This window comes from Sebastes umbrosus, chromosome 3 (genome assembly GCF_015220745.1).
Source record: "Sebastes umbrosus isolate fSebUmb1 chromosome 3, fSebUmb1.pri, whole genome shotgun sequence".
Taxonomy (NCBI): Eukaryota; Metazoa; Chordata; class Actinopteri; order Perciformes; family Sebastidae; genus Sebastes; species Sebastes umbrosus.
Window position 1 is genome coordinate 12,771,119 of NC_051271.1, and position 25,461 is coordinate 12,796,579.

At 41.5% G+C, this 25,461-nt stretch overlaps 1 protein-coding gene across 12 annotated transcripts in view; it reads left to right on the forward strand.

The window, feature by feature from the left end:
• The first annotated feature begins 566 nt into the window (after nucleotides 1-566).
• apbb2b (amyloid beta (A4) precursor protein-binding, family B, member 2b) overlaps nucleotides 567-25,461 on the forward strand; it is a 56,608-nt gene continuing 31,713 nt past the window's right edge. For 4 of the 12 annotated variants that reach the window (XM_037763495.1, XM_037763499.1, XM_037763500.1 and 1 more), the window contains exons 1-4: nucleotides 568-788; nucleotides 20,806-20,912; nucleotides 22,172-22,238; nucleotides 23,344-24,402. In XM_037763495.1, coding sequence (XP_037619423.1) covers nucleotides 22,220-22,238; nucleotides 23,344-24,402 — 1,078 coding nt within the window. In that variant the 5' untranslated portion in view covers nucleotides 568-788; nucleotides 20,806-20,912; nucleotides 22,172-22,219. The other 8 variants (XM_037763502.1, XM_037763503.1, XM_037763504.1 and 5 more) reach the window with 6 other exon arrangements.

Sequence of the window (25,461 nt, forward strand, 5' to 3'; positions counted from 1 at the left end):
AGCTCCTCCAGACCAACAGAGGTTTCCCGTGTCTTGTGAAGTGACGGGGCTCCGCAGCGAGAAACATTATCGTCTCCGACCGGGTGCCGGTGTCTCCCTGCGGCTGCGGTCGGGAGACGGTAACGTTTCTTTTCCTGCTTCAAGCCAACACTAGGATCAGATCTAAATCATGTTCATGGAGAGACCTTCGTCTGGTCAGCTAACATTACTCCCGGTGAATAAAGTGATATTGTGGTTTTAGCTGACGTGTGTCGCCTCACTGTTTTGAGCGATGCTCGTTCATGTCTACATAGAGCGAGCACAAGCGCCAGCCCGACGTTGACTTTCGTTGACTTAACGGCCACAGGTGTCGCTGTTAACAAGCATTTCTGAAAGTTACAAATAGTCCCTTTAATATCACTCTACAGCCATAATCTGTTCATTTTTTCAGTCTTTTCGCACTGAAATAGTCCTGTAGTCCACTACAGTGGTCAATAAAAATAAAGTTTAACAAGACTAAATTGTTAAGATTTTCTTTTAACCCTAAATAGGAAGGAAATCACAAAAAAGTAATTGGAAGACACTTTTTTTTTTAACTGTTGCCTGTAGGATATAGGATTAAGTAAAGAAAACAAATCACAGAGGAGCGTTTGCTTCCGGAGCAGCGTCTCCCGGTTCCCCCTGTCGGAGAGCAGCGGCATCTGGGAGGAGGGAGGAGAAAAAGGAACAAGCCGAGAGAGAAAACGGAGGGGAGGAGAGAAAAAAGACAGCAGCAGCAGCGAGGAGGACGTGAACACACTAGAGAGGAGGTGAGTGATGTGGTATGCCGAGAATCTTTCGCCTTGAATACGGAGAGTAGTGACCCGCTACAGCCTCGAATTAGAGCGGAAACGTGAGTTAACTTTCTATATTCTTCCAGGCGACAGACAGACACCATTGCTTTGGCATCTGAGGGGCCCGCTGTGTTGCAAACAAGTCCGGGATGGTGGGTGGAGAGAGAGGAGACTGGGGAGGTTGCGGCGGCGGTAGATGAGGGCATTTACATTGACCCAGTTGAGTTTATTGTTGGAGATGTTGTCGTGTCTGTTGTTGACCGTTGAATGAGTTCTAACGGTAGTAGTGTCACATGGAATGTAACGGTTGAGAACGGCCGTTACTGGAACGTTGGTTGTCGCGCGAGCAGCCAGTCGTTACTGGAACGTTGGTTGTCGCGCGAGCAGCCAGCCGTTAACTACCGCTACTATACAAGGTTAGCTAACTACAACAGTAAACGTGATGTTGGGGGGCTTTAATGAAGGAAAACATATTTATAGTAATATTGTGAAACCTCACCACCCTTTAACTTGTGCTCTCTTTATGTAGCAGGCCTATGAGCAGGTAAGTGGTTGGTAAACCCAACTACTAGTTGGTAATTTATTTATCAGAAGTTAACCAACCACCAGACAAAATGGTTAATTAACTAGCTAAACCTCACACCTCTAAACACCATCACATACAGTAGCTATCATAATATCTGCATTTCTAAGGGATTGAAGAGAGATTGACTGAGATTGACCTCCCTCTCCATCTCCACCAGTGAGTTGTGTGCTGTTTGTGACCATGAATAAGTAGTTTTTTTCCCATCATCCAATTATTAATGTATAAAAAGTCAGAAAAATAGTAAAATTGGTGGTTTTGTCTGACTGACAGACCAATACTCAAAGATATGTCAATTTCAGTTTTACATAGGGATGCACCGGTCCAACCTTTTCAGTGATACCGGCCGATACCGAGTACCGATCCAATACCAGTGTTTAATTAATAAGCTGTGTGCCTCACTGTGGAAGTGACAGGGATCATTTGATTATGTGTAAGGCAACATCAGGCTTGACTTAAATATTGCTTTCCTAACAAAGAAATACATACATATACAGAATTGTTATTTATTAATTAAAATAATAATACACCAGCAACTTGATAAGAAATCTTCAAAATGAACAGAAATTACAATTCCTACAAAAGTGTAAACCTTTTTAATGCAGCATCAAATTGGTCAAAACTTAAACAGGAATTAAAATTCCAGTATAAAATGAATATAGTATATTAAAGGGACTGTTTGTAAGAATCAGAAATGCTTGTTAACAGCGACACTTGTGGCCGTTAAGTCAACGAAAGTCAGCGTCGGGCTCGCGCTCGCTCTAAATAGACATGAATGAGCATCGCTCAAAACAGAGAGGCGACACACATCAGCTAAAACCACAATATCACTTTATATTTCACCTGCTTGGCAGTAATGTTAGCTGACCAGACGAAGGTCTCTCCATGAATCACTGCTGATCCTAGTGTTGGCTTTTCCAGCCTCAGCCTCCCGACCGCGGCCGGAGGGAGACACCGGCACCCGGTCAGAGATGATAATGTTTCCCGCTGCGGAGCCCCGTCACTTCACAAGACACGGAAAACCTCTGTTGGTCTGGAGGAGCTGCAGCATTTATTTCTGCACAAACGTCCACTGTACATTTACTAGATATTCTCAGAGCTACGAAGTCTTCTGTAGTGTGTAGTGTGCGCGCATGTACGTGAGGTGGAGCGAGCTGAGTGAAGGCAAGCAGGCAGGCAGAGGAGCGGAGTACAGCAGAGACTCCAGCCCTGGAGACCAAAGCTACGGTCTCCCCCGCGTCCCCTGACCGCAGCCAACACTGTTTTGCAAGACGGGCTACATTAGATACAACCAAGAGGTTTTGGTGCTTCCGTGTAGTTTGGGAGTCCTGTCTGAACAGCGTAGCCACACGCGAGCGCGCACATGCGAGCGCGCACATACGAGTGCGCACATGCGAGCGCGTGCATGGGACACCGACCCGGGTGATTTATACGTGTAAGAAGTTCTTTGTCTAAGAAATCTTCAAAATGAACAGGAATTACAATTCCTACAAAAGCGGAAACCTTTTTAATGCAGCAACAAATTGGTCAAAACTTAAACAGGAATTAAAATTCCAGTATAAAATGAATATAGTATATTAACATAGAATTTAATTGAACAGATTGGCTTCATTGTCATCTATACCCGATCCAGCTATTTGAGTCAGAATCGACCCAATATCCAATCCAATATCGGTGCATCCCTATTTATATATAAAATGTCGTCAAAACGCTCAAAATTTGAGAAGCTAGAATGAGAAGTTGTTTGGCTGCTTTGCTTCATCAATAACTTAAACAATTAATCTATTATCAAAATGGATTTTCCATTAATTTTCTGTTAACTGACTATTGGGGTCGACTAATTGTTTAGGCCTGACAGGTCAGTTGATCTTATTCTCCGGAGATGCTCCAGCTCCCGAGCAGGTCTCTGTGCTGAGCAACAATTTAAGTAACAAAGAGGTTCATTGTGACACAAACAAGCATAAAGGAGAGTATTCTCTTGACTTGCTCACATTATGTGGAGTAGTCTGGGGCTATAGGCCATGCAGGCCCCCGGGGTTGAGGCTGAGACTTGTGTCGGTGCATGGTGCTGACTGGACGAGGTTGGCTAATCGTTTCCAGCTCTGGTAGTTTCTACCAGACCCTTGAGATAATGCGCCTGTTTGTTTTATAAAAACATGGAGCCACTTAATGGCTTGTTTATGTCGTGTGATCTAGAGAATGATTTGAATAGCTTTCCCGTGTTATTTTCTTGGAGGTAGGGGAGGGCAGAGATAGAGTTCTGACTGCATGAAGATGCAAAGGAAGAATTATTGTTGACTTTTACTTTCACAAACTCTTCACTTCAGGTGAGCGCTGATCAACTTTCACAAGGACTGGATATAGAGTGCTACAGGAATGAGTCCTAAAATGCGGAAATTAGTTAGCAGTTTAGCACTTCTGGTTCCTTCGTCTGGAATTCAATGGTTTTTTTGATTGGGTTTTTAGTTAAATGCCTGAAATAAGGTCTGTGGTTAACACAAGCTGAAGACATTTTAATGTTTTGTTCTATGATATAAAATACATCAGTAAATATCCCACTCATGAATTAGAAGCTTTTATGTGTCTTAAAGAAGGAGGTTGCTAACAAGTGGCTAAATGAGACTAATAAATATCATCACGCCGTCTTGTCTGCCTTTACAGCCTCATTGTATATACTCACGCTCATGCGACTGTGGTGTAGTTCGTTTATAGCCTAACGTTAGCTTTTTACTTCTGGCGATTGCATTCACACTTCAAAAGTCATAAAAGTGGTGTTCAATTGTGGAGATTATCTTACTGATCAAAATGTGCAAGTATCATAAATACTTGTTGTTTGCCACAGAGATTCTCTGCTATAATCCAAAACCCAATGGAAAAATCCCATTGGCTTTTTGTCGAGGGAACCCAGGGGGATGCTAACTTCCCGGTTGGCCTACAAAAATACGTCATCCCTGCAGTACTCTATATTGTTGTGTAGTAAGAGTGTAAGAACTTGTGACACCGCTAACATAGTATACTACATGTGTTTCTGTGGAGGGAGTAGGAAACATTGAAGTTGTTGACAATAACATGAATTAGCAAAGGACCTGTCTGCTGTTTTTAGAGTGCACCAGTGAGGTTTCTCCCCTTGTGACACCGGCTCTTGTGCATTTGTTTTGCATGTGCTTTCTTGTGTGTACAATTAGGAGTGGTGTTCATAAAGCCAAAAGCGTACTTGTCAAAAAGCAGAATGAATGTCATTTATCTATTTAGTGTACACACTTTACTGATGGTAAACAGCCGGTACTCACTATTTTAGGCAGCGGTTGTGGTGATTCTATAACGTTCACACTGCGGCATTGGTTTGCTGAAAGTAATAGTGTGAACCACAAGAATGAATGTGTCACTGACTGTTACTGTACCACCAGAGTTGAAATGGTGCACTGTCATCCTCTCTCTTTCTCCAACGTCACTGCCAGCCTTCCTCCCTCTCTATCCTTCCAGCCTCCTCCTCGCCCTGCTGGCTTGCTCTTCATCCAGACCTGGCCTCGGTCTGCAGTGTGTGTGTGTGTCTGTGTGTAGAAACATGATGTCATTGCTAATTGCTTAGGGCTCCTGGGCTGTTAAGTTAAGCTTTATATTCTGCCCCTCTCCCCCCCTTTCTGCTCTTTTTTTCCACATCATTACTCGGTCCCTCTTTATTTACTCTCCCTCCCTCTGTAGCATTTCTATACAGGAGTTGCTGAGTGTGGAAAAAGTGACTTGGACATTTATGGGCCGGGTTTTGGGCCAAGCACTGCAGTTCTAGTGTGTGTGTGCGTGTTTGTTTAGCTTTGGTGTTATGAAAGTGCCTCGGTTTCAAGATGGCCCTCTTCTGCTGATGTAGCTTCTCTCACAGAGGCAAAATAAAGGAGAGACTAAGGCTGGGACGATACACCTATCTCCTGATTCGATACTATCACAATATTTGGGTGCCGATTCGATATGTATTGGGATTCTACAAGTATTGCAATTTGATATTATGATTTTTGTTAACTTTTTTTAACACTAGACCATGGGGAAAAAGTTGAATCATACACTTTAGGGACTTTAATTTTAAAAATATCTAAATTAATAAATTAAAATGTTTGACTTTCAGCAAATATTTAGTCAGAGATGTCCGGAATTCAAATATATCAGTCATTGTCAGGCATTATTTATTAATTTTTTTCCAGCAACCCCAAAATCAAAGAATAATTTCTTTTACCTCACAAATTAGCAGTATTTTCTTTTTAATTTATAAGGGACATGTAATGTTTTTTACTGGTGAATACAACCCAATCAATCGTATTTCTATATATGTATTTTGTATCCAGTTCCCTTTGTTAACACCTTATTTTGAAAACCAGACTTAGTCACATGTTTATACTTCCGCTAACTAGGCCTATGTCCGTTGCTAGCTCTTCCATCTGCTCCGTTCTCTTTATACATCCATGGTCAACTTTGTTTGAATGCATTTAACATAAATGTCAGTATATGGGTGCTCTACAGTTGTAGCGTCGGCCGATTTGACCACGGAGATGGGAGTGGCGGCTGGCTTGACCATACGATAACATTTCCTGTCCATGTCAGAGTTAGCATGTAGCTTTAGCCATGATGTCTAGCTCTGCTTTTCCTGGCAATGTGTGAAACCCAAAGTGTTTCCATACTTTACTGTATGTACACTTTGGATTTAATATGTGACGGTTCAAGTCGTATCCACGCGGACCTTCCGCCGTTTTGTACTTCCTTGTTGCGGCCAGCCGCGGTTTGTTTTGGTTGACAGATATGGAACGGATATGACGTCACGTTACTCAGACTACAACAATAAAAGCGGTAACTTCCTTATACCCCCACATAGACTCAAATGAAGCAAATATATCGATTCTGGCAATACATTTTTTCCCACCCTTAGGAGAGACACACATGCATTTACCCATACTTTACACAGTGCATATGGACATGGACAGAAATAGAAATTCAGTAATGTAAGCCGTCACCTTGTGAAGCTGTGAGCATGTCAGACACCCAAAAATACCCCAGGATATCTCAGCGAGCCCCAAAGTGCTCTGCAGATTGGATGTAATTATGTTGTCCAGACTATAAATGTGTGTGTAGGGACTTTCTGGCCTTGCAGCGCCAACCTGTTAGTCTGTGTGTGGTCGAAGTCATGCACAACAGCTGATGAGAAAGGATGGTGAAAATGTGCATGTGCGTACAGGCTTCTGTGACTGTGTGTGTGTGCGTTTCGATGTGGGTGTGTGTGTGTGTGTGTGTGTGTGTGTGTGTGTGTGTGTGTGAGCAATCGGATAAAGAGTATGGAGATCCGTTATCACCACCCTGCTTCCCCTGTGAAACAAAACCACTGGTCCGCCCCTGACCAAACTACTGTGTGTGGGTGTAGGCATGTGCATGTTTGTGTGTAGAGTGACCAGATTGGACAGATGAATGATGAATTAAGGACAGCAGAGAGTAGACTCATGCCAGGCTGTCAAGTTGGCAAGATAACCAGTTTGTTTGTGTGTATTTATGTGTATGTTGCCAATCTTTTTCTCTAGCTCACTCTCTTCACTTTCAGCCCCCTATCGATGCCTCTCAATAGGGTTATTGTGCCCACTGTCAGGCAGGCTGCAGTGTGTGTGTGTGTGTGTGTGTGTGTGTGTATCTGTGCATTGTTGTTGCAGGGAGCAGACAGCCGTGAGGTGTGTTTGAACAGAGAAGGAGCACAGAGGCCCCGTTCATCCTGCAGGGTGTGAAACTGAATGATAGGGCCCCTTTTCTCTCTTTCCATCTGTCGCTCCGTCTATCTGTCTGTCTCACTCTCTCTCCCTTTTTTTGACAGTTTTCCACCCACATGCTCGATCCGATCCACCCGTCTTTTTGCTCACATTGTTTTCTTTCTTTGCGCGCATGCGTGCGTGTGTGTGTGTGCCGTGTAATGTGTCAGCTCCTGGCAGCCCTCGCTGATCGGCTGTCTTCTCGCTGTCAAGTCTGCCTTGTGATTGGATCGTCAGTATGCATGTTATTCTGCCTACAAATTACCTGTGGAAGCATGCGAGGACAGACAAGTTTTCCACCCACACACACACACATGCTCACACATACACACACTTTCCCACTCTTTTGTTTATATGTTTCTGTTTCTGATGTTGTCTTTTCCACTTCGCTGCACTTTCACACGTACAGCATATACCCCCATCACTCCCAGTTCAGCTGCATAAGGGTTTTCTGCCCCTCTCTCTCTGACCGTCCTCTCTTACTCTCTGACTTTCAAACACATCGTCACGCACTATGAAAGCCTGAATGTGATGAAAGAGGCTGTAAAGGCCAGAGGCCCAGGTGCTTCTGTAAATTGGCCCACTACAGCGAGTTCAAGGATTTCTGCTGCGCTGTCTCAAAACACGGATTGACTCAGACTTGGTAGTCTTCTCTTATCCTCCATCCTTGCTGCATTCACCAGGAACACTTAAGTAGATAGACAGATGTTCAGCTCATAGCAGGCAACTCTAATGCATGAGGAATATGCAGGAGCAAGAAGCCAATGGCTACAATAGCAGGGTATGCAAAGTGAAATATTTGCAGCAATTAGAAAGCATGCTGTATGCTATTCAAAACATCTCACATGCATGCAATCACTGTAATGATGTCAATGATTAGTGACTGGCCAGTATAATGTTTTTGCATATTCCACTGATAAAGGATAGTAATCAGTACCAGAACATATTAGGCTGGGTTTGCATAAACCCTCATTGTGTTGCATGTCTCACAATTATCTTGGGACTGGGAGTGTTAGGTTGTGTTACTTTGTAGATTGAAAAAGGCTGTAATGCTTTGTTTACAACTTCTTTCATCAGCTTTCATTTGAGATTTTGTGATTTTTTTGTGAAGCTAGTTCACTTTTTTCTAAGGTTTCATTAGATGCTTTTGACATTGGTGCATTTAGCTGTCCAGTGGTGATGGTATCAACATTATCAAGAGACCATGGCACTAATGCAGATTGCAGCTTGCTTTACTGCATACATTTAAACTCTGGAGCTTTCTGCAAGGTCAGCCTTTCTGCCTCAGTACATGCATGGTGTTTTATGTGTGTTAGAAAGGCTCAGACTATATGCATTCCTACTTAATTGTTTGATCTCAGTTGTGTACAACTGAAAGCATTTCGTATGGCAGTCGATGAAGTATGCAACAAATACATGCATATTGTTTGTATAGTACAAGGTGACTGTGTTGCAATAAATCCAAATGCAAAATGTGCAGTACGGTGGCACCATCGTTATCAGGCAATATATGGTGATAGGCTTGTACCGGAGCTACGGTGTTAACCCTTTGATTCCTGGTCATATGTTTAAACTATTAACTGATCAACAGAAAATTAATCTGGGACTATTTTGATAATCAATTAATAATTTCAGTCAATTTTTAAGCAATTTTCAAGAAAGCTTTTCTCTGTTTTACATCATTGCAAACTGAATATATTTAGACATTTCTACTAGGGCTGACCCAAATGCCTCAAAGCTTTGACCGTTGCCATGGTAATCGACCTCCAAATCAGTATTCAAATGTTTCTTTTTTTAAATCCCAAATTAGCCCATGAAATAATGAATAATTCCACAACATTATTCATGATCAATATTCAACATTAATTATTATTAGTTATTCTCAGACAGATATCGCTGTTTGTTATGTGTAGAGGTGGGTGTGTGCAGTGCGGCAGCGGCCCTGTTACAAAGCTTTGAATACCTTTGAATATTTCTCGCAGAAGCTTCGAAGCCCAAAAAATTATATTCAGGAAAGCCCTAATTTCTACATTGAATGATAAATTGATTAATCCAAAATATAATCGTCAGTTTAATTGATAATCCTTATTCGCAGCCCTGCATATGTTCAGGCACTTAACTTTTCCTGTCATGGTAAAACTGAGCAGGGTTTCCCCCAACAGAGGTGGTAAACCACCCAGATCCTGACACTTCTCGTCTTGTGATCGATTTAGTTAGTAGATTACAGCCTAACAGTTGACACACTCTTGACATATAAAGTATGAAATTTGCTGAGTGAAAAGAGTGAAAATAGTACCCCTGCTACGTTTCCTGGGGCTGCCCCCTTTTCGATTAGTCAACTAATATGTAATTTTGGTCTTAGTCGACTAAGATTTCTAGTCAATTAGTAATTTTTTATGCTTTTTTCATGCTAAATGACAAAAAAACTTATGAGCCCATCTCTGGTAAACACAAGATTTATAGTGGTGCTTTTGTGGGATTCTTTGTGGAGAAACTGTCAGATCTGTCGATTAAATCAACTAATCGATTTGTCGATAAAATCATACGAGTGTTTGGTCGAGGACAGCCCAAATAAAGTGTATTAATTTGTTCGTATTAGCGGAGGTGGTCTTCTTTTCTGGTGAGGTAGCCCTCCTCCTCTATCAAACACTGCAGCAAGCCTTGCTCACTATAGCTTTTACAGACTTCCCCACCCTGTCTTCGGTAACAATTAACCTACGTCGACCAGAGTCTGTGAATCGTATGAAAGTCATTCCTGTGTGATAGGAATGTTGAATCAGGATCATTGTGGTGATTCGGGCTCCTGACCAGATACGTTCCTTGCGTTTACATCATATCCTGTGGTGGGAGTAATAACAAGTTAACATCTGTGGTTAAGGATGTGATGCAGTGATTCATACAACTGCAATAACAATAAAAAAAAAGTTTTTATTAGTAGACTAGAAATTAATTAAACGGTGTAACTTTGATAAACCGCACAGTGCTGGAATTTGCCTCTTGGCTTTGCACTGACTTGGCAAGACAAGTGGAGAGAGGCAGTCTTGGCCCTGTGTGTGTGTTTGCTCCAAACATTGGCGGTGCAGTGCTGGTCCACCAGCCGTGGTCAGCTCGCTGTATCATCCCCATCCAAAACCAATGCCCTGTCAGAGAAGAATGCTCCGCTAATGTCGGGAAACAACAGTGATAACTTCTATTGGTTGGATGGGAGAGAGGCGGAGGGAGAAAGAGACAGCCATTGTGTGAGAGGAAGAGACGACGAGAGCGAGGGAGGGGATGATTTAAAGTATTGGAGAGGGAGCGATCATTGCAGTGGTGTCTGTGGTTCCTTTGGCAGAGACGGGACATTCCTTTTCTGATGAGTCACTCTCTCTCTCTGATATGTTTTCTTTCCTCACATCTCTCCTTACGCTACCCTTTCCCCCCCTTCCCTCATTTTCTCCTTCTTACTGTCTTCCTCTCCTTGACATAGTCGACTCGTTTGGCTGATAAGTCAAAACTTCCATCCAATCATATCTGTGATATCAATGCAATCTTGTGACATTATTATAGAACAGCTTGCCACAGGCTTTCTAATGAAATGTGAGATAACAAGGCCATGTTGAACTCACAGACACATACACACACACAATGTGAGTAAGAGCTGTGTCGTTTGTGTCTAGACTTCCCTGTCCTCTCGGATGTCCTGTCACATCTCAGCTATATATAGGAACCACAGTCTCTTCACTGCTTCTGCCCTCGCCTTGGATCCGACAGGCCTTTTGTGCAAGTGCTTGTCTGTCTGTCTGCCTGTCTGTGTGTCTTCACTGAGAAAGGGAGAAGGGTTTTTAATAAACATGGCTCAGGCTGGCCTCCATCGCTACTGAAAAAGACGAAAAGAGAGCTGTAACGCTTGCAATCAAGCAGAAGAGAGGCAGAATAAGAATCACTATGAATCCTGTTAAGAGAATTATCTTTGCTGATGGAAGAAACGGTAATAGCTTGCAAAATAGAACCCTAAACATATACAAAGATATGGCAAACAAGTGAAGACATATTTGGGTATTCAGTGCATTAAAAGAGGATGTGTGCACATGTGTGTTTGAAATTTGAAAGAGCAGTTTTTGAGTCCCTATTTTAATTACAACTTGTAGGATTGTGTATGATGTCTTACCAAGCTGTAAGAGGTTAAAGTTTTGTTTGGAAACCATTAAATGACAAATGTTTTCAACAAATTTGCTCAGCTATAGCCAATTAGTGGTGCTGTGAGTTGGTGAAATTACGAAATGCAACTCTTGGCTGTTGTCTGGTTAATGTGCTCCCTGCATGCATGTGTTTGATGTATTTACACACACATCACTGTGTATAATTTCGGTGTTTGAAAAGATGGAGAGTGGACTGTTGGTGCCTTCAAATGGGGTCGTGTTTACCGTGTTCACAAGTTGAGCCCATATGAACGTCCCCCTCTTGTTGATTCACGACCTCGTACGTGGAACATTACTGAAAGTACCGAATTCACGAGTTGTGACGTGTTAGCTGACATTATCAGAAATGACGGAGGCCATGGAAGTTAATTTTTTGGTGCACAATGAGTGAATATATTGTAATTTTAAAGTTTTTTTTTTTTTGGGGGGCATTTTCCATTTTATTGAGAGGCTGGCTGGAGTTTAGTGTGAGGTGGCTGCTCTGCAAGGTTCACTGAACTGTATTGTAACTGAATGGAGGCTGTGAATAATACATTTGTCATAATTGTAGATGAGGTGTATTGAAAAGGAACATCAGTAATAATATTGAGTCATTATAAAAATGGCAGGGACCAAAAGCAAATGACAAATTAAAATACAGACGTGGCGGTACTTGTTGTTCTCTGACTCTCCTCCTGGCACAGCTTGTTGCCTTCAAAATTGCGTCCAGGAAAGAGCTGTGGTCTCATTACGGCGAAGTCGCGCTGGCTGCACGACTGGCTCATGTGTGTCCCACAGAGGGAGGAGCTTCCCTCCTCTCAGTGTGTTTTGCTGGGTGTCAGTGTGTTCTCGGTGTACTCTTTCTCCCCTCCCTCGACCTCCCCTCACCCACAGGAAAGAGGGGCTGGGTGAAGCAGAGAGGCAGAGATGAGAGGGGGGGTTATCTGGGAACGGGGGAGGGGTTAAATCGCTCCCAAGTTTCCCAAATACAGGAAGTCGTCTCTTGGCTTCTATTTCTGAAATGTTTCTGTTCCACGTCACGGGATTTCAAAGACTGTGACAGTGTGTATGGTGAGATTTCTCAGTGTGTTACAAAACCCTTTAACCCCTGTCACCTCAGTAGTATTTTGGCTCTGTTAGCTGGAGTTAATTCCTCAGGAAAAATCAAAGCCTGTCATAACTGCTCTGCCTTTTTACGCTGTAATGTCCTGTGTCACAATCAGAAGTGTTGAGATTGTTGCAGGTAAATAAGTAACTTGATATGTGTCACAGGTGACACATTTTTATTTAAATATATTCAGTAAATATGTACAGGCCACTCACTCTCACCTTGTTTGTCTTTCATTGTTGTACTGTTGCCCTTAGTTTGCTCAGGGTCAGTGAATTGAACATGTACACACATGCACTCACAAATGGTCATCACTCACCTTAATTCCTGAGCTCTGTGTGTGTGTGTGTGTGTGTGTTTTGTCTGCTACCTTTGTTGCCCCCAGTCGCCCCGGAACCCAACCACCCACCCAAAAAAGAGAAATGCCTGAGATTCTTTGGCACACCCTGAAAATTCCTCACCGCTTTCCTTTCTTTTGTGGTCATTTTGTCTCTCGCTCTCCCGCCCTCGGAAACCACGCCAGCGGTAAATTATACCTTTAGCTGTATGTGTACAGTACATTGAGACATTCATAAATTCACACTCACACACACATAACCAGGGAGACTCTGTTAGTCTCCGAGTGTAGTTTAAACTACACAAGTGGAATTATAGTGGAGCTATTTCTGTCTGTCCTTCACACTCACTGTACATTGCTGCTGCAAGGACGACGTATGGCATTGGGAGCACGCTCAAACCACAGAGCTCTCTTTGCAAGTAATGCCCGAGTGTGTGTGCGTGCGTGTTTGTTTGTCTGTACACAAGATTGTTTGTTTAGGCTGCAGCCTCAGTCAGAGTTGTCTCTGTTATTTCCCGTTATTGACAATAAAAGGATGCACACACACACACACACACACACACACACTGGGCCTCTTTGCTGTTCTACCCTTCCGCTGTTAGGAACCAGATTCTGTAGATGGCTATTGTTATCTTCCCTGTTTCTTCCTTTTCGTGGACACACACTCACTGAGCTTGGGGAAATATATCCTCCAATCTGTAGTGCACCAGAATGGACCAGTCACCAGCCATCTGGTAGCTTTGTGTAGAGCTGATTGATGTGTCTTTAGCCTCTTTTATTCATCATGAGTTTGGTAATGGCTGCAAAATATTTAGCTCTTCATATTCAATCAGTGTGACTGTGAAATGAGTAGTTGGATACTGGACAGTGGAGGTCAGGATTCCTCAAAGTTTTTCTTGTAAGGGAATCAGGGATAAATTAATTATGGATATAAACAAGTAAAAACAACGATTAATGGCAAATACATACACCTTTTATTTGAAAATAATAAAAAGTGCAACTTTAGGACCCGCTGTTTCAGTTCACAAGATTCAAGACAGTGCAATATTTAACAAAAAATAAAATAAACCAACTTCTATTCAAGTTAAATGAACAGTGGTCTAACCTGCTGCTTCTGTTCTCATTTTCAAAGCAAAAAAGTAGAACAATAATATTTTACAAAACAATAAAGTGTAAATGGCGTCTCCGTAGCTGCGTGGAAAGATTGATCGTGTTTTGCCGTTGTATTTTATCTGGCCTTTGCATATTCTGCAAACAGCGAGCGATTTATCAAGGACATCTCCCTTTTTGCAAAAGACTAAATGTTTCCTCACGCTGGACCTCAAACACGGCTTGACAATCTCTCACTCCTCTGACTATTCCTCGCTATCATGCTTCGTTGTCGTCTTTCTGAGATGCGCTGCTGGCTCATGTTGATGACGTCATACACAGGGAGCGTGAACCGGAGTAATGTTTAACATTTCTTTACTATTAAAAGTACTAAAAAAGACATCCATGTAACTACTGTTGTGCTTAAATACAAGGTGCAAATTCTTAGTATTGATACAATCAATTATTTACTTTGCAAATGGATTTTAGATCGATATACGTCCCCCTGAAGGACAACTTGCCGAGTATCTATCTATGTAGTTGAATCGTACGAATAATAGACCTCCGTCGGTCAGGGTATGACCATGGTAGTAGATAAATCGTTACAACCCTATTAGATTACTTAGAATAACCTTAATAAACATACCCTATATAAGAATATTTGAATGAATGTAGCTCTAATTGAAAATGCTGCATCACCACTTTTTTATGTGGTTCTGATCGTAAAACAAACCTGCAGTTGGGGATCTGAGGGAACAAATAGGCACATAAAACAACAGGGAGTCTGCAATGCAGGCTGGTCCTGAGCCATTTAGAGCTTTATATACAGTCAAAATGGCTTAAAAATCAATTGTGATTAATAGAGGGTGTTAAATATGCTCCGCTTTTAGTTTGGTCAGGAGTCTAGCAGCAGAATTTTGAAAAAAAGTGCATTAGTATGGATTATATAATAGGCTGCAGAGACATAGTGGTTGTAATGTGAAGAGCTATCCGGCTATGGTAATATATATCTTTGGTTAGCAGTGTTGCTAAACTCTCAGCCTTGTAGTGGATGTAGTTTGAAGCTAAATGAGGATCCGGCCCACTCTGCAGCCAATGAAAATAAAGCCATGAAAGATCTGGGAAGATTGCCTGCTAGTTCACAGCTGGCTTACACGTTCATGTCCTGATCCAAAAGTTAGGAAAACACCCCGTTGCGTTTTCTATTCTGCACGCCTTGCCTTGATAACATGAATCCATCCATTTTGTTTTTTGATGGCCCGGCCTCTAACAACGACAGTTTTGCTTTCTTGTCAGTCTTTTTTGGTAACAGATGGGGTTTTCTCACGAGCAGAGGGGGAGACGAGAACAGGACGGGGATGAGTGGCTGTAAATCAGGGTTGTAGAGAGAAACGGGTGGTTTTATGAGAGTTTACAGACCTTCTTCACTTTTAATGAGAAAAGACAGCAATTCTCTTCTAGACAAAGGAAACGGTGGGGGTAGAGGGGCAGAGGTAGAAGATGAATATAGTGGAGGCTAGGAGAGGAAGAGGAAGGGGAGAGGAAATGGGCAAGAAAATGGGATAAAGGAAAGAGGTAAAAGTCAAGTGGGATTAGCAGAGGAACTGCGAATGGCGAGAAACGTTGAGAGGGAAGGGCAGGAAGGAGGGATGAGAGGCCTATCAAACTGTTGGCAGGCATCCACTTGGCATATGAATTTAAAAGCAATCCGTCTCGGCCTCGCTCAGTCCAGAGTCTGGTAAACGGCGGTGGTTACACACAGTACACACGTAAAAAAGAAAGCGAGAGAGGTGGAGTGTTTGCAGCTGCTCCCTTCATTCTCGGTGGAGCCAGACCCCCCAACATACCTAACACTATGCCACACTAACAACACACACATGCAACAACACACATTCGGTGGGTTGGCCAGTGGGTCAGGAGTCAAAGGTCACTGTCGTGCTGTGACACATCCTAGATCTGATTACCCACCGTCCCCATGTATGTTTTTTTCTGTCTGTGTTGCTCTAAGTGTCTTTAACATAGTGGGTCAGTCTGTCTGTGCATTTAACTGTTTACATGCGAGTCCATGTGGAAGATTCACCACCCTCATATTTACTATTGATGTGTGTGTGTGTTTGTGAATGAGTGTTTGTCTATGTGTTTTGTCAGTGCCAATGCTGCCCTGCCCACAGAGGGGCCCTGTAATTATGCCCAGTAGACCCCCTCGTCCGCCGCAGAGGACTGCAGGGAGCCCTTCATGACTGCTGAGGCCCAAAACCAGCACTACGATCACTGTCATCCCATCCAATTTGAGGCCATATCCAGATGGTGTCGGTATTGAAAGTTAGTTTTAGTGCATACTTGCTGCTGGGGAGACTGTAGCTCCACCCTAGTGTAAAAACTTTACATTTTACATGTGTCCGTAGGAAGAAGAAATGTCATGGCAACTTCAGAGCAGTCAGTAGTTAGTGTTTGGACGGCGACATATTTTTGTTGTTTTGGCTCTACTCCAGCACACTGGACTTGCAATGAAACAATCACTATGAGGTTAAAGTGGTAACTTTAAAGGGCTCTACTACTGCATATGTGAAAAAAGTTGTTTAAAAGACTGTTGTGACTTCAGTGGGAGCTAAACAAAGTCTGAACTGCCTCGGTTGGCGTTGCATAACACACCCAAATATCTTACCGAACTGTCGGTGGTCAAGTTACATTTTGGGTAAGGTAGTTGCCCGTTGAATAATGTAGGCCCATTCACTCTGTATATCACTCACAATATAACTTGAAATTAGGGCGGGGCAATATATCGATACCGTAATACGAGACTAGATATCATCTTAGATTTTGGATATCGTAATACGGCTTAAGTGTTGTCTTTTCCTGGTTTTCAAGGCTGCATTACAGTAATGTGATGTAAATTTCTGAACATACCAGGCTGTTCTAGCCATAGATATAAAACAGTAGATGTGACATTATGTCATAACTAATGGGGCTTTTTTTTTTTTACATATTAAGTTCAGGCAAAATTGAAAAAATAAAATCATTGTCTGCAGTATAAATGCACACAAGATTATATTTTTTGATTGAAAGCATGATTTGTTCTCTTGGAGCTATAATAACCAAAATTCTACCAAAATCTTAGTTTTATTGGTTTTATTTTAGACTGACACAGTTGTCTTACATTCATTACTTTGAATAAAAAAACAGTATTGGTAGAAAAATACAAGGATTATAAGGACAACATAAGCCTCTTTCAACATAGGTTCTAATTACAGCAAGTTTAAAAGTGGACCCAGGTAAGATGGCCGCCATATGGTTTCATCCTGGATTGACTAGTCATTACAACATGTCACATCTACTATTTTATATCTATGGTTTCTAGCTGTTCTATTATTTGCCTTTATCCACTTAGTCATTATATCCACATTACTGATGATTATTTATCAAAAATCTCACTGTTTAAATATTTTGTGAAAGCACCAATAGTCAACCGTACAATATCATCGCAATATTGATATCGCGGTATTAGGTCGAAAATATTGTGATATCTGATTTTCTTCATATCGCCCAGCCCTGCTTAAAGTAAACAGTATTTTTTTTTTCTTCTAGTTATGCTCTGCCAGGCTTGTACTGAAGCCATTGCCACCTACTGCATGTTTTAGGGGTCTTTTTGCTTTCAGTTTGGACCTCAGTGAGTGCAACACATGCTTAGATAAATTGAGGACTGTGTGACTTGTGACTTACTTGACCAATCACCTGATGTTAATGTCTGCCCTCCCAAAAACCCTCTTCATTAGCTTTATCTACTGTATATGTTTGGTATCAATGGGATGTATAAAAAGCGCTACGATTCCATATATGGTTTACTTAATATGGCTGTGAACATCCTTAAACACCCTTATCACTTGCAATGACTCTTGTTCTAAGGAAAAGGTGGTAGACCTCGATTACACATACCACATCCAGCCTGTATGCCAAGTCAGCAGACACATTTCATGGGAAATGATTCATAAGTTTATAGTGTAGACACCCCTTCATACAGATAGTCTCGCACACACACACACACACGTTCCAAGGTATGCAGACTTGTTGTAGCAGGATTCAAGGAACCGAGCAGCATGCCTTGTAATTTTAATGCAACATTTGTATTGCTATTTTGTGAATCACTTTATACATCATCCCTCTTTCCTCGCCTCAGTCCTTAGCAGTTTTTGTACTTGAACGCTTTAGGTTTTTATTTCTTTTTTTATATTTGTCTTTTTTGTGTGTTCCTTTGTCACTTGTGCTTTTTCACAACATCAGTGATTCCTTAAGACTGACAGACTGACAGACTGACATGATATCTCTCTCTTGTAGCCACTGCTTAAAGTATTAGAGAAAATACATTACAGTACACACAGCTGGTTTGAGGTCAAAATTATACAGCTGCTCTTCAGATGGTTTACCTTTTTTACGACAGTCAGTGTAACACCTAGTGTTGCCAGACAAACCAGATGTCGTTGGTCTATTATGTCAGTAAACAGTATTGGCTCAGTGTAACTGACTGTTGTTGTCGCAGATCAAGTGTTCTTCAATATGTTGGATAGACTTGCCACCAGAACTATGCACTATTGATAACTTTGAGTCGTTACATAAACCTGTAAAAAATATAAAGGTTATGTAAGCCTGGAGATTCATTGTTATTTATTGTATCTTAAGTGGACATTTTTGCAAGTTGGGAAGAAAAACACTATGTTTGTTGTTTCTTTTGTTCCTTTTAAAGGGCCAGTGTGTAGCATTTTGTGGGATCTATTAGCAGAAATGGAATATAATATTCATAGCTATGTTTTCATTAGTGTATAATCACCCGAAACTAAGAGTCGCTGTGTTTTTGTTAGCTTAGAATGAGCCCTTCATATCTACAGTGATATGTAGATATGAAGCCTTCATATCAGCCATATGATTTGTGAGCAGATCCTCTTCACAGAGTACGCCATGTTGCTCCGCCATGTTTCTACAGTAGCCCAGAATGGACAAACCAAACACTGGCTCTAGAGAGAGAGAGCATTTCACATTTTTATGTTACCTGAAGGCCATTGTAGTTCTCCGACACACTTGTCAAACTGTGATAACGTGAACCACAGAGTGCAAAACCGTGAGTCGCCGTCTGACTGCAACCAATCCTACACATTTGGTGGCATCCTGTCCCTTTAAATATCATCATCTCTAAATGTCCACATCTTGAGCGCAAAACACATGGCCTGATGTTGCCGTTTGCGCACAGGCTTGAAAATGTTTTCTTAGAGTTTCTGACCTGATAATATTTACTTTCAATGGCATTTATAGTGATCAACAATAGCTTATACTATGTTTGCTCATTTTATGCAACAGATTGATTAACTGCATTCAATTTTGTGATAAAGCATGCAAAATGCCCAAAAATATAGAGCTAGGCTAATTACATAGCAACATTATTGCTGCCTTATTTATTGAGGGTGACAAACTATAAATCACTAACTCTCCTTCAGACAGTCCGGAAAGCAACAGCTGACACAAAGTACTACAGTTAGCATGATAGATTAGGGATTAAAAGGCTTTTCTTTGCCGTTCTGTCCACTGACTAGAACTCCATTCTCAGTTCATGCGTTTAATTTCTTCTCCTTTTTTTTTTTTTTTTACATGAATCACAACACACACCACAACTGCTGCAAGCCCTATGGTAATATATATATATATATATATATATATATATATATATATATATGAAGGCCAAATCATGTGGAAAGCACGTGCTGTGTTTGTCAAAGACAGCTGCTGTATTGTATGCACCAGCACAAGACGCCTCTGAAAATTTGCAGAAGTCAGTTGTTATTTGTGTGCTGATCAGTCTGTTCATTGACATTTAAGACTGAAAAATAATGAAATATGTCTTAGGGTCATTAAAGGAAATGCTGAGAAGATAAAGATAAAAGGAAAAGTAGCAGTGGTTTAGTCCTTATGCTGGGAGTTGAGGACTTTTTTTGTAGAATCTGCAATGAATTCTGTCATTATGCAGCCAAATGATGGGATTTAGTGGAGGGTAAATCTCCAAATGGCTGCATTTAAAACAACACCCTGATCAGTTTCAGTGTCTGGGCCAAAAACACTGACTGCTATTGCCATTTGAGGATTTGCCTGATTACAAACCCTGATGACAGTTTGATCATCAAGCACTTTAATGTCTGAATGTTCTTGCAATCATCAGCACACTTTTGCCTTCGCAGCTGCAGCTGTGGTGCAAGGGATTGTATGATTGTAATTGATTAGATCTTAAAATGAGGTGGATTAATTACTAGTAATTTGGAATGATCTCTTTTCTATGTTGTCGGCTGATACTTAAGCTATTTGAGCTAAAAGATCCATGTGATGGGATAACATTTCTTTCAGCAAGAAGTTACAATTTTATTCCTCAAAATCTTTCCAGGTGTTTTTCCAGCCCCTCGGCCAGGGATAAGTGGAATTTTATGGTTTATTCTATAACTATGCTTATTATCATTTCTCCACTACTCATAGCGGTTGTGTGTTGGTGAGAACTGTCCACAAGTCTTGACTGCATTATGCAGTAATGTGTGTGTGTGTGTGTTGGTTGTTGGAGTGTAGGGGGGGTTTACAAGTCTCCTGTGGCATTAAGTTTATGATGGTTCCAGTCAGCGAAGGGTTGGCAAGACTGCACCAAAGAAAGAAATATGAGCTCTATACAAAATGAGCCTTATGTTCACTCACACACACACACACACACACACACACACACACACACACACACACACACACACACACACACACACATATACACACACCTTGCGTATTAATGTTTGATCGAGGTCATGAATAATAGATGTGTCTTTATTATTTGTCCCTCTGGTGTCCTGCAGTCCTCTTTCTCTCTCTGTTCACCCCTCCCTCTTTCTCGCTCTCATTAATCCTGTTTTATGTTTGTCTCTCCCTCAGGACACCGCTGCTTCAGTGAAGCCCTCGTGATTGGATGAAGAGAGAACCACTGACTACCAGTATGGACGCGCTACATCCTGGACTTTCCCACAATCCTTAGTTCTCTGGTAAGTAGCAACTGTAAAAGGGCTTCTTTCAAGTTGGCATGTTTTTAACATAAAAATAGACTCTTGTAAACCCTCCGAGCTTTCAGAAATTGTTGTTCTTCCTGTCATAACTGAACATATAGCTGCTTTCATTACAAGCATTGCTATTGGTGTTGTCCATAAATATGGGATGGTATTCAGACATGGTAATGGTGTGGTATTTAGATCATTTTAGAGCATTTTTAAAAAAAAAATTAAGCTTTCTGAGGATGCTAAGCTAACCCCAGTGAATATAGCTCAATAGCACTTCCTGTAAATCCTTCACAGTAAAAGCCATTATAAATTCTCCTTTACTTTGAAACAACTAAAGCAGAGCATATCTAAATCTAAGGTGGACCACTTCCGCGCCAAATTGGAGCCTTATTGTTGTTTTACTATACACAGAGTTTGCGTCCGAAATTCCATACTAACATGTTATTTAGTATGCTAACACAGTATGTGAGATTTTTTAGTTTGTCTGACACCTTAGTATGAAACCAATAGTACGTGAATTGCATACTATTTGCGGTGAAATATTACAGTATGCAACGCTGGACACTACGGTGGCATAAATATTCCAAAATGCAATGTGGTAGTGACGACAAAATTCATAACAGACGTTGACGGACAGCTCTGTAACATCAATAAAGTTCAATTTAACTCTAAGCATAATATTTCACTTTGCTATGCGTATTATATATGTTTTAAATTAGATCAGACTTTGATTCTCACAAACCGTTGTTTTGGTCTCATGAGGTTGGCAGGGGTTACCATGTTTACACGTCTCCTACCGGCTAGAAGGCTCCCAGAAAGTGATGACATAAATTACTACTCAGTGCATCCGAAGATATAAATACTACTGTTTATTCACACAAAAGAAGTTGAACGATAGTACGAAGCCATAATATCATATCCAGGTAGGCAACACCTTTCTATGTGTCGTGACCCCTCCATTTGTTTTATATATATATACCGTATACTGTATGTAGTATATACAGTATATTTTGATTGAATTGAATTGATTACTTCTCTGTATATGATTCTTGAAAGCCTCTTTACTATGGTGTTTGGAGTCCCTTCACTGCCATACAGTGTTATGTTGTCTCCATAGAAACCAGCTGTAGTTGGGTTCTTCATGGATGAATGTGGTCTCCGAGGGCAGCCCGAGAAGAACTCAGGATTCTTTGCATTCTTCTTCTTCTGATCATTATTTCACTTTTTTTCTCCTCTGTGGTGTTCAGATCTGCAGCTGAGTCTACTGAACCCTGAACCGTGACCAGCGCCGGTCTATGACTGACCTCCTGTCAGGTACAACACACACACACAAACACACACGCATGCTGTGTTCAGCGTTCAGTTGGAATGAAAGCCTCCATACTCACACCTACTCATGCTGAGTGGTTCCCCATCCCCACTCTGCAGTAAAATCTCTCAGGAATGTAAAATATAAGCCTTTCAGTAGTCTGTATTTTTGTTATTGTCAACAAATGAAAAGGCCAAAATCAACCCTGCACTAGTTCTTCTCTCAATACATTTTAGCTTCCCTACCCTGTGTGTGGTTCTCCTAAAACAACTGGGCACTGTAGTTTTTAGCAAGCATTACTCAAACAGGATAAATCGTGTATTTGTTGGGTACTATTTCCAGCTGTGCTCTAGTAAGTATTTGCAGAACCAGGAGGAAAACACGACTATATACGGCATCAGGCTTTGGCTACACAGCTAATACTTGTTAGTAATTGTTTTCTTTTTGGTCTTTTCATGGGATTTGTTGACAGTAGGAAAACTACAGAATATCACCAGACCTTTTAAGGATGTTTTAATGCATTCAGTAGACTTGAGTGTCCAATTAAAGCTCTGGTATGATTAATTACATTTCTATGATTATGCAAACCAAAAGAAAAACAGCCCCAGCCCCATCATTGTTAATCTACTATTGAAGCATTTTTTTCAATTCAGTTTAAATATTTATAATAAACACTTATTTTGCATGCCTGGATGTTTCTTTCCTTAGGCTTTTGCACCTTTTAATGATTGTAAACTTGTACATCTGTTCTGTAATTCTCCTCATGTAGTGAGCCACTAATGAATATTTGCACACATGTACAGTATTTGTAAAAAAATCTGTCTTTATTGGTTATATTTTTAACTTAACATAATATTGTATTTATGTTTTCAAGTGAATATGGTCTGTTCTCTTTTACACTGTTTGCTAATGCAAGAATGTTATTTGTTTATTGGAACCACAATATACAGCACCTGTCTTTACATAGCTGTTAAAAAGCAAATCGCAGTAGTAACTAAGCAATGAGAAACCCTCTCTGAAAGCTAATTCCTACAGTATATTATGTTCATGTTAACACATGTGTGGATTTAAATGTATTCATTTCCTGTTCCCCCACTCTTCCTCTTTCAGGTGATCTGTCTTGTGCCACGATGATGTCAGTAGATGTGACCAATCGTAACGGCCCCGCTGCCACGCCCCCCACCTCACTCAGCCTACGCTCCTCACACAACCAGCTGCTGAGCAGTGATGTCATCAAGCAGGGCTCCGCCACGCCTCCCAAGTGTCGCAAAAAGTATGCTCTCACCAATATCCAGACTGCCATGGGCCTCGGAGAAGCAGCGCCATCTTCATCATCCCCATCATCCCCATCACAGTCTTCTACCCCCAACAATCCCAAACTAGCCAAGAACGGAATGAACCAGCTTCGTAAAGCCGGTCAGGATCACAACAAAAACACAACAGGCCCTGAATCGACGGACTTGGAGTCCCAAACTACAGCAGATGACCTCAACGTCAACACAGCTGAGGACGACGACAGTCACACTAATAATGACCGAGAGGATGATGTCATTGAGCTAGACGTTGAACTGCAATCAGACACTAACAGTGACGCAGAGCCCGAGCAGAAAACTGAATCAGACATGGACTGCAACATTAACACGACTGTGGAGCTCAAACTGAACGGCAACACAACAGATTCGGGCTTTGACTTGAACATTGATGCGGAGGAGAGCGATGACATCAGCATTCTGTCTGAGAAGGAAATGTTGTCAAAGATGAAGATTGAGGAAGATGGAGATGAGGTGGCTTTGGATGAGCAGGAAGACGAGGAGAAGAAGCCTTTACTGATGATACAAAGTGAGTCTCCTTTGAAGAACCACAAAGTTTCTTCAGGCCTGGAACTCATCTCTGACCTCCACTCCAACCTCAAGCTCCTCAAATCAGGCAAGGACTCTCCGGTGCCTCCTCCTCCCTCCCCACCTAAGCAAGCCAGCCCAGAGGACACGCCCCTGCTCTCTGTGGCCTCCGGCTCCTCCTCTTCCTCCTCCTCCCCAGAGACGAAGAAGGACAGAAGGACTGGGGCAAAGACAGACTGTGCTTTGAACCGCATCCAGAATCTGAACCCCAGTGACGAAGAGTTGAGTTGGACCACACTGTCCCAGGAGAGCAACTCCCCCGAGGAGACAGGTACTAACACACTCAAAACATGCTGCAAAAAGTAAACTTCACACAGCCACTGACATTTACTGATGTTTGGCATAGTTTTCATGTGAGTGTGTGTGCCAGCTACTCTGGTGTGTGTGTTTGTTTTTCTCCTGTGTGCTATGTGGTGGTTTCACCATCCCTTTCTGCTGATGACATGTTTCCATTTATGGTGAGCAAGTATGTGTGTGTACGTGTGTGTATGCAGAACTCAGACATTGCTGGAACACAATAACAAACACTCCAGCCTCCAGTTAATCTCCCAGAATCCCTCTGGCTGGGACAGGAAGTGCCCTTGTAACCTCATGGGTAGTTTATGGCTATATCAGCTGCATCCTATGCATGTGTGTGTGTGAGAAGGGCTTGCAGGCTATTCATGAGTTAATACAAAATCTGTATTAACAGATTTTGTTAATACACTGCTAGCAGTTTGGACACACACATACAGTATACAGACAGTATTACAGCTGAGCATTTCCATGTGTACCTGTAGCTGTGGGTGCCATCAGAAAAGCTTTAGTTTTTATCCCACTTCGACCCACAGGTCTGTTGGTGCAACATGTCATGTAGACTTAGATTCTTAGATGATCAGTTCGTTCAGGGTTACATGTTAAAAGTCAGTTTGTATGAATTCTTACCAAACCATTGATGGGCATGCTATGTGTCTAGACAGTCAGAAAAACTGTCCCTATACCTATATTTGTATAGATGTAAAATAGGGCTGCAACTAACGATTATTTTCATTCTCAATTAATCTGAAGTCACTTGATCCATAAAATGTAAGAAAATACTGAAAAATGTGATGTCTTCAAATTGCTTGACAGAACCTCGATATATTCTGTTCACTATCACATAAATCAAAGAAAAGCAGTCCTACTCATAAATCAGAATGTGATAGAAGTTTGTGGTTGCCATTCCCATGCTCTATTATGTCTCATAAATTGTTGCAGCAATTTTTGGGTTGATACCATTTGTTACACAGATTTGTTGCTAATTTTTTACCACTCCAGAATTGATAAAAATGATCAATAATCGATTAAGATA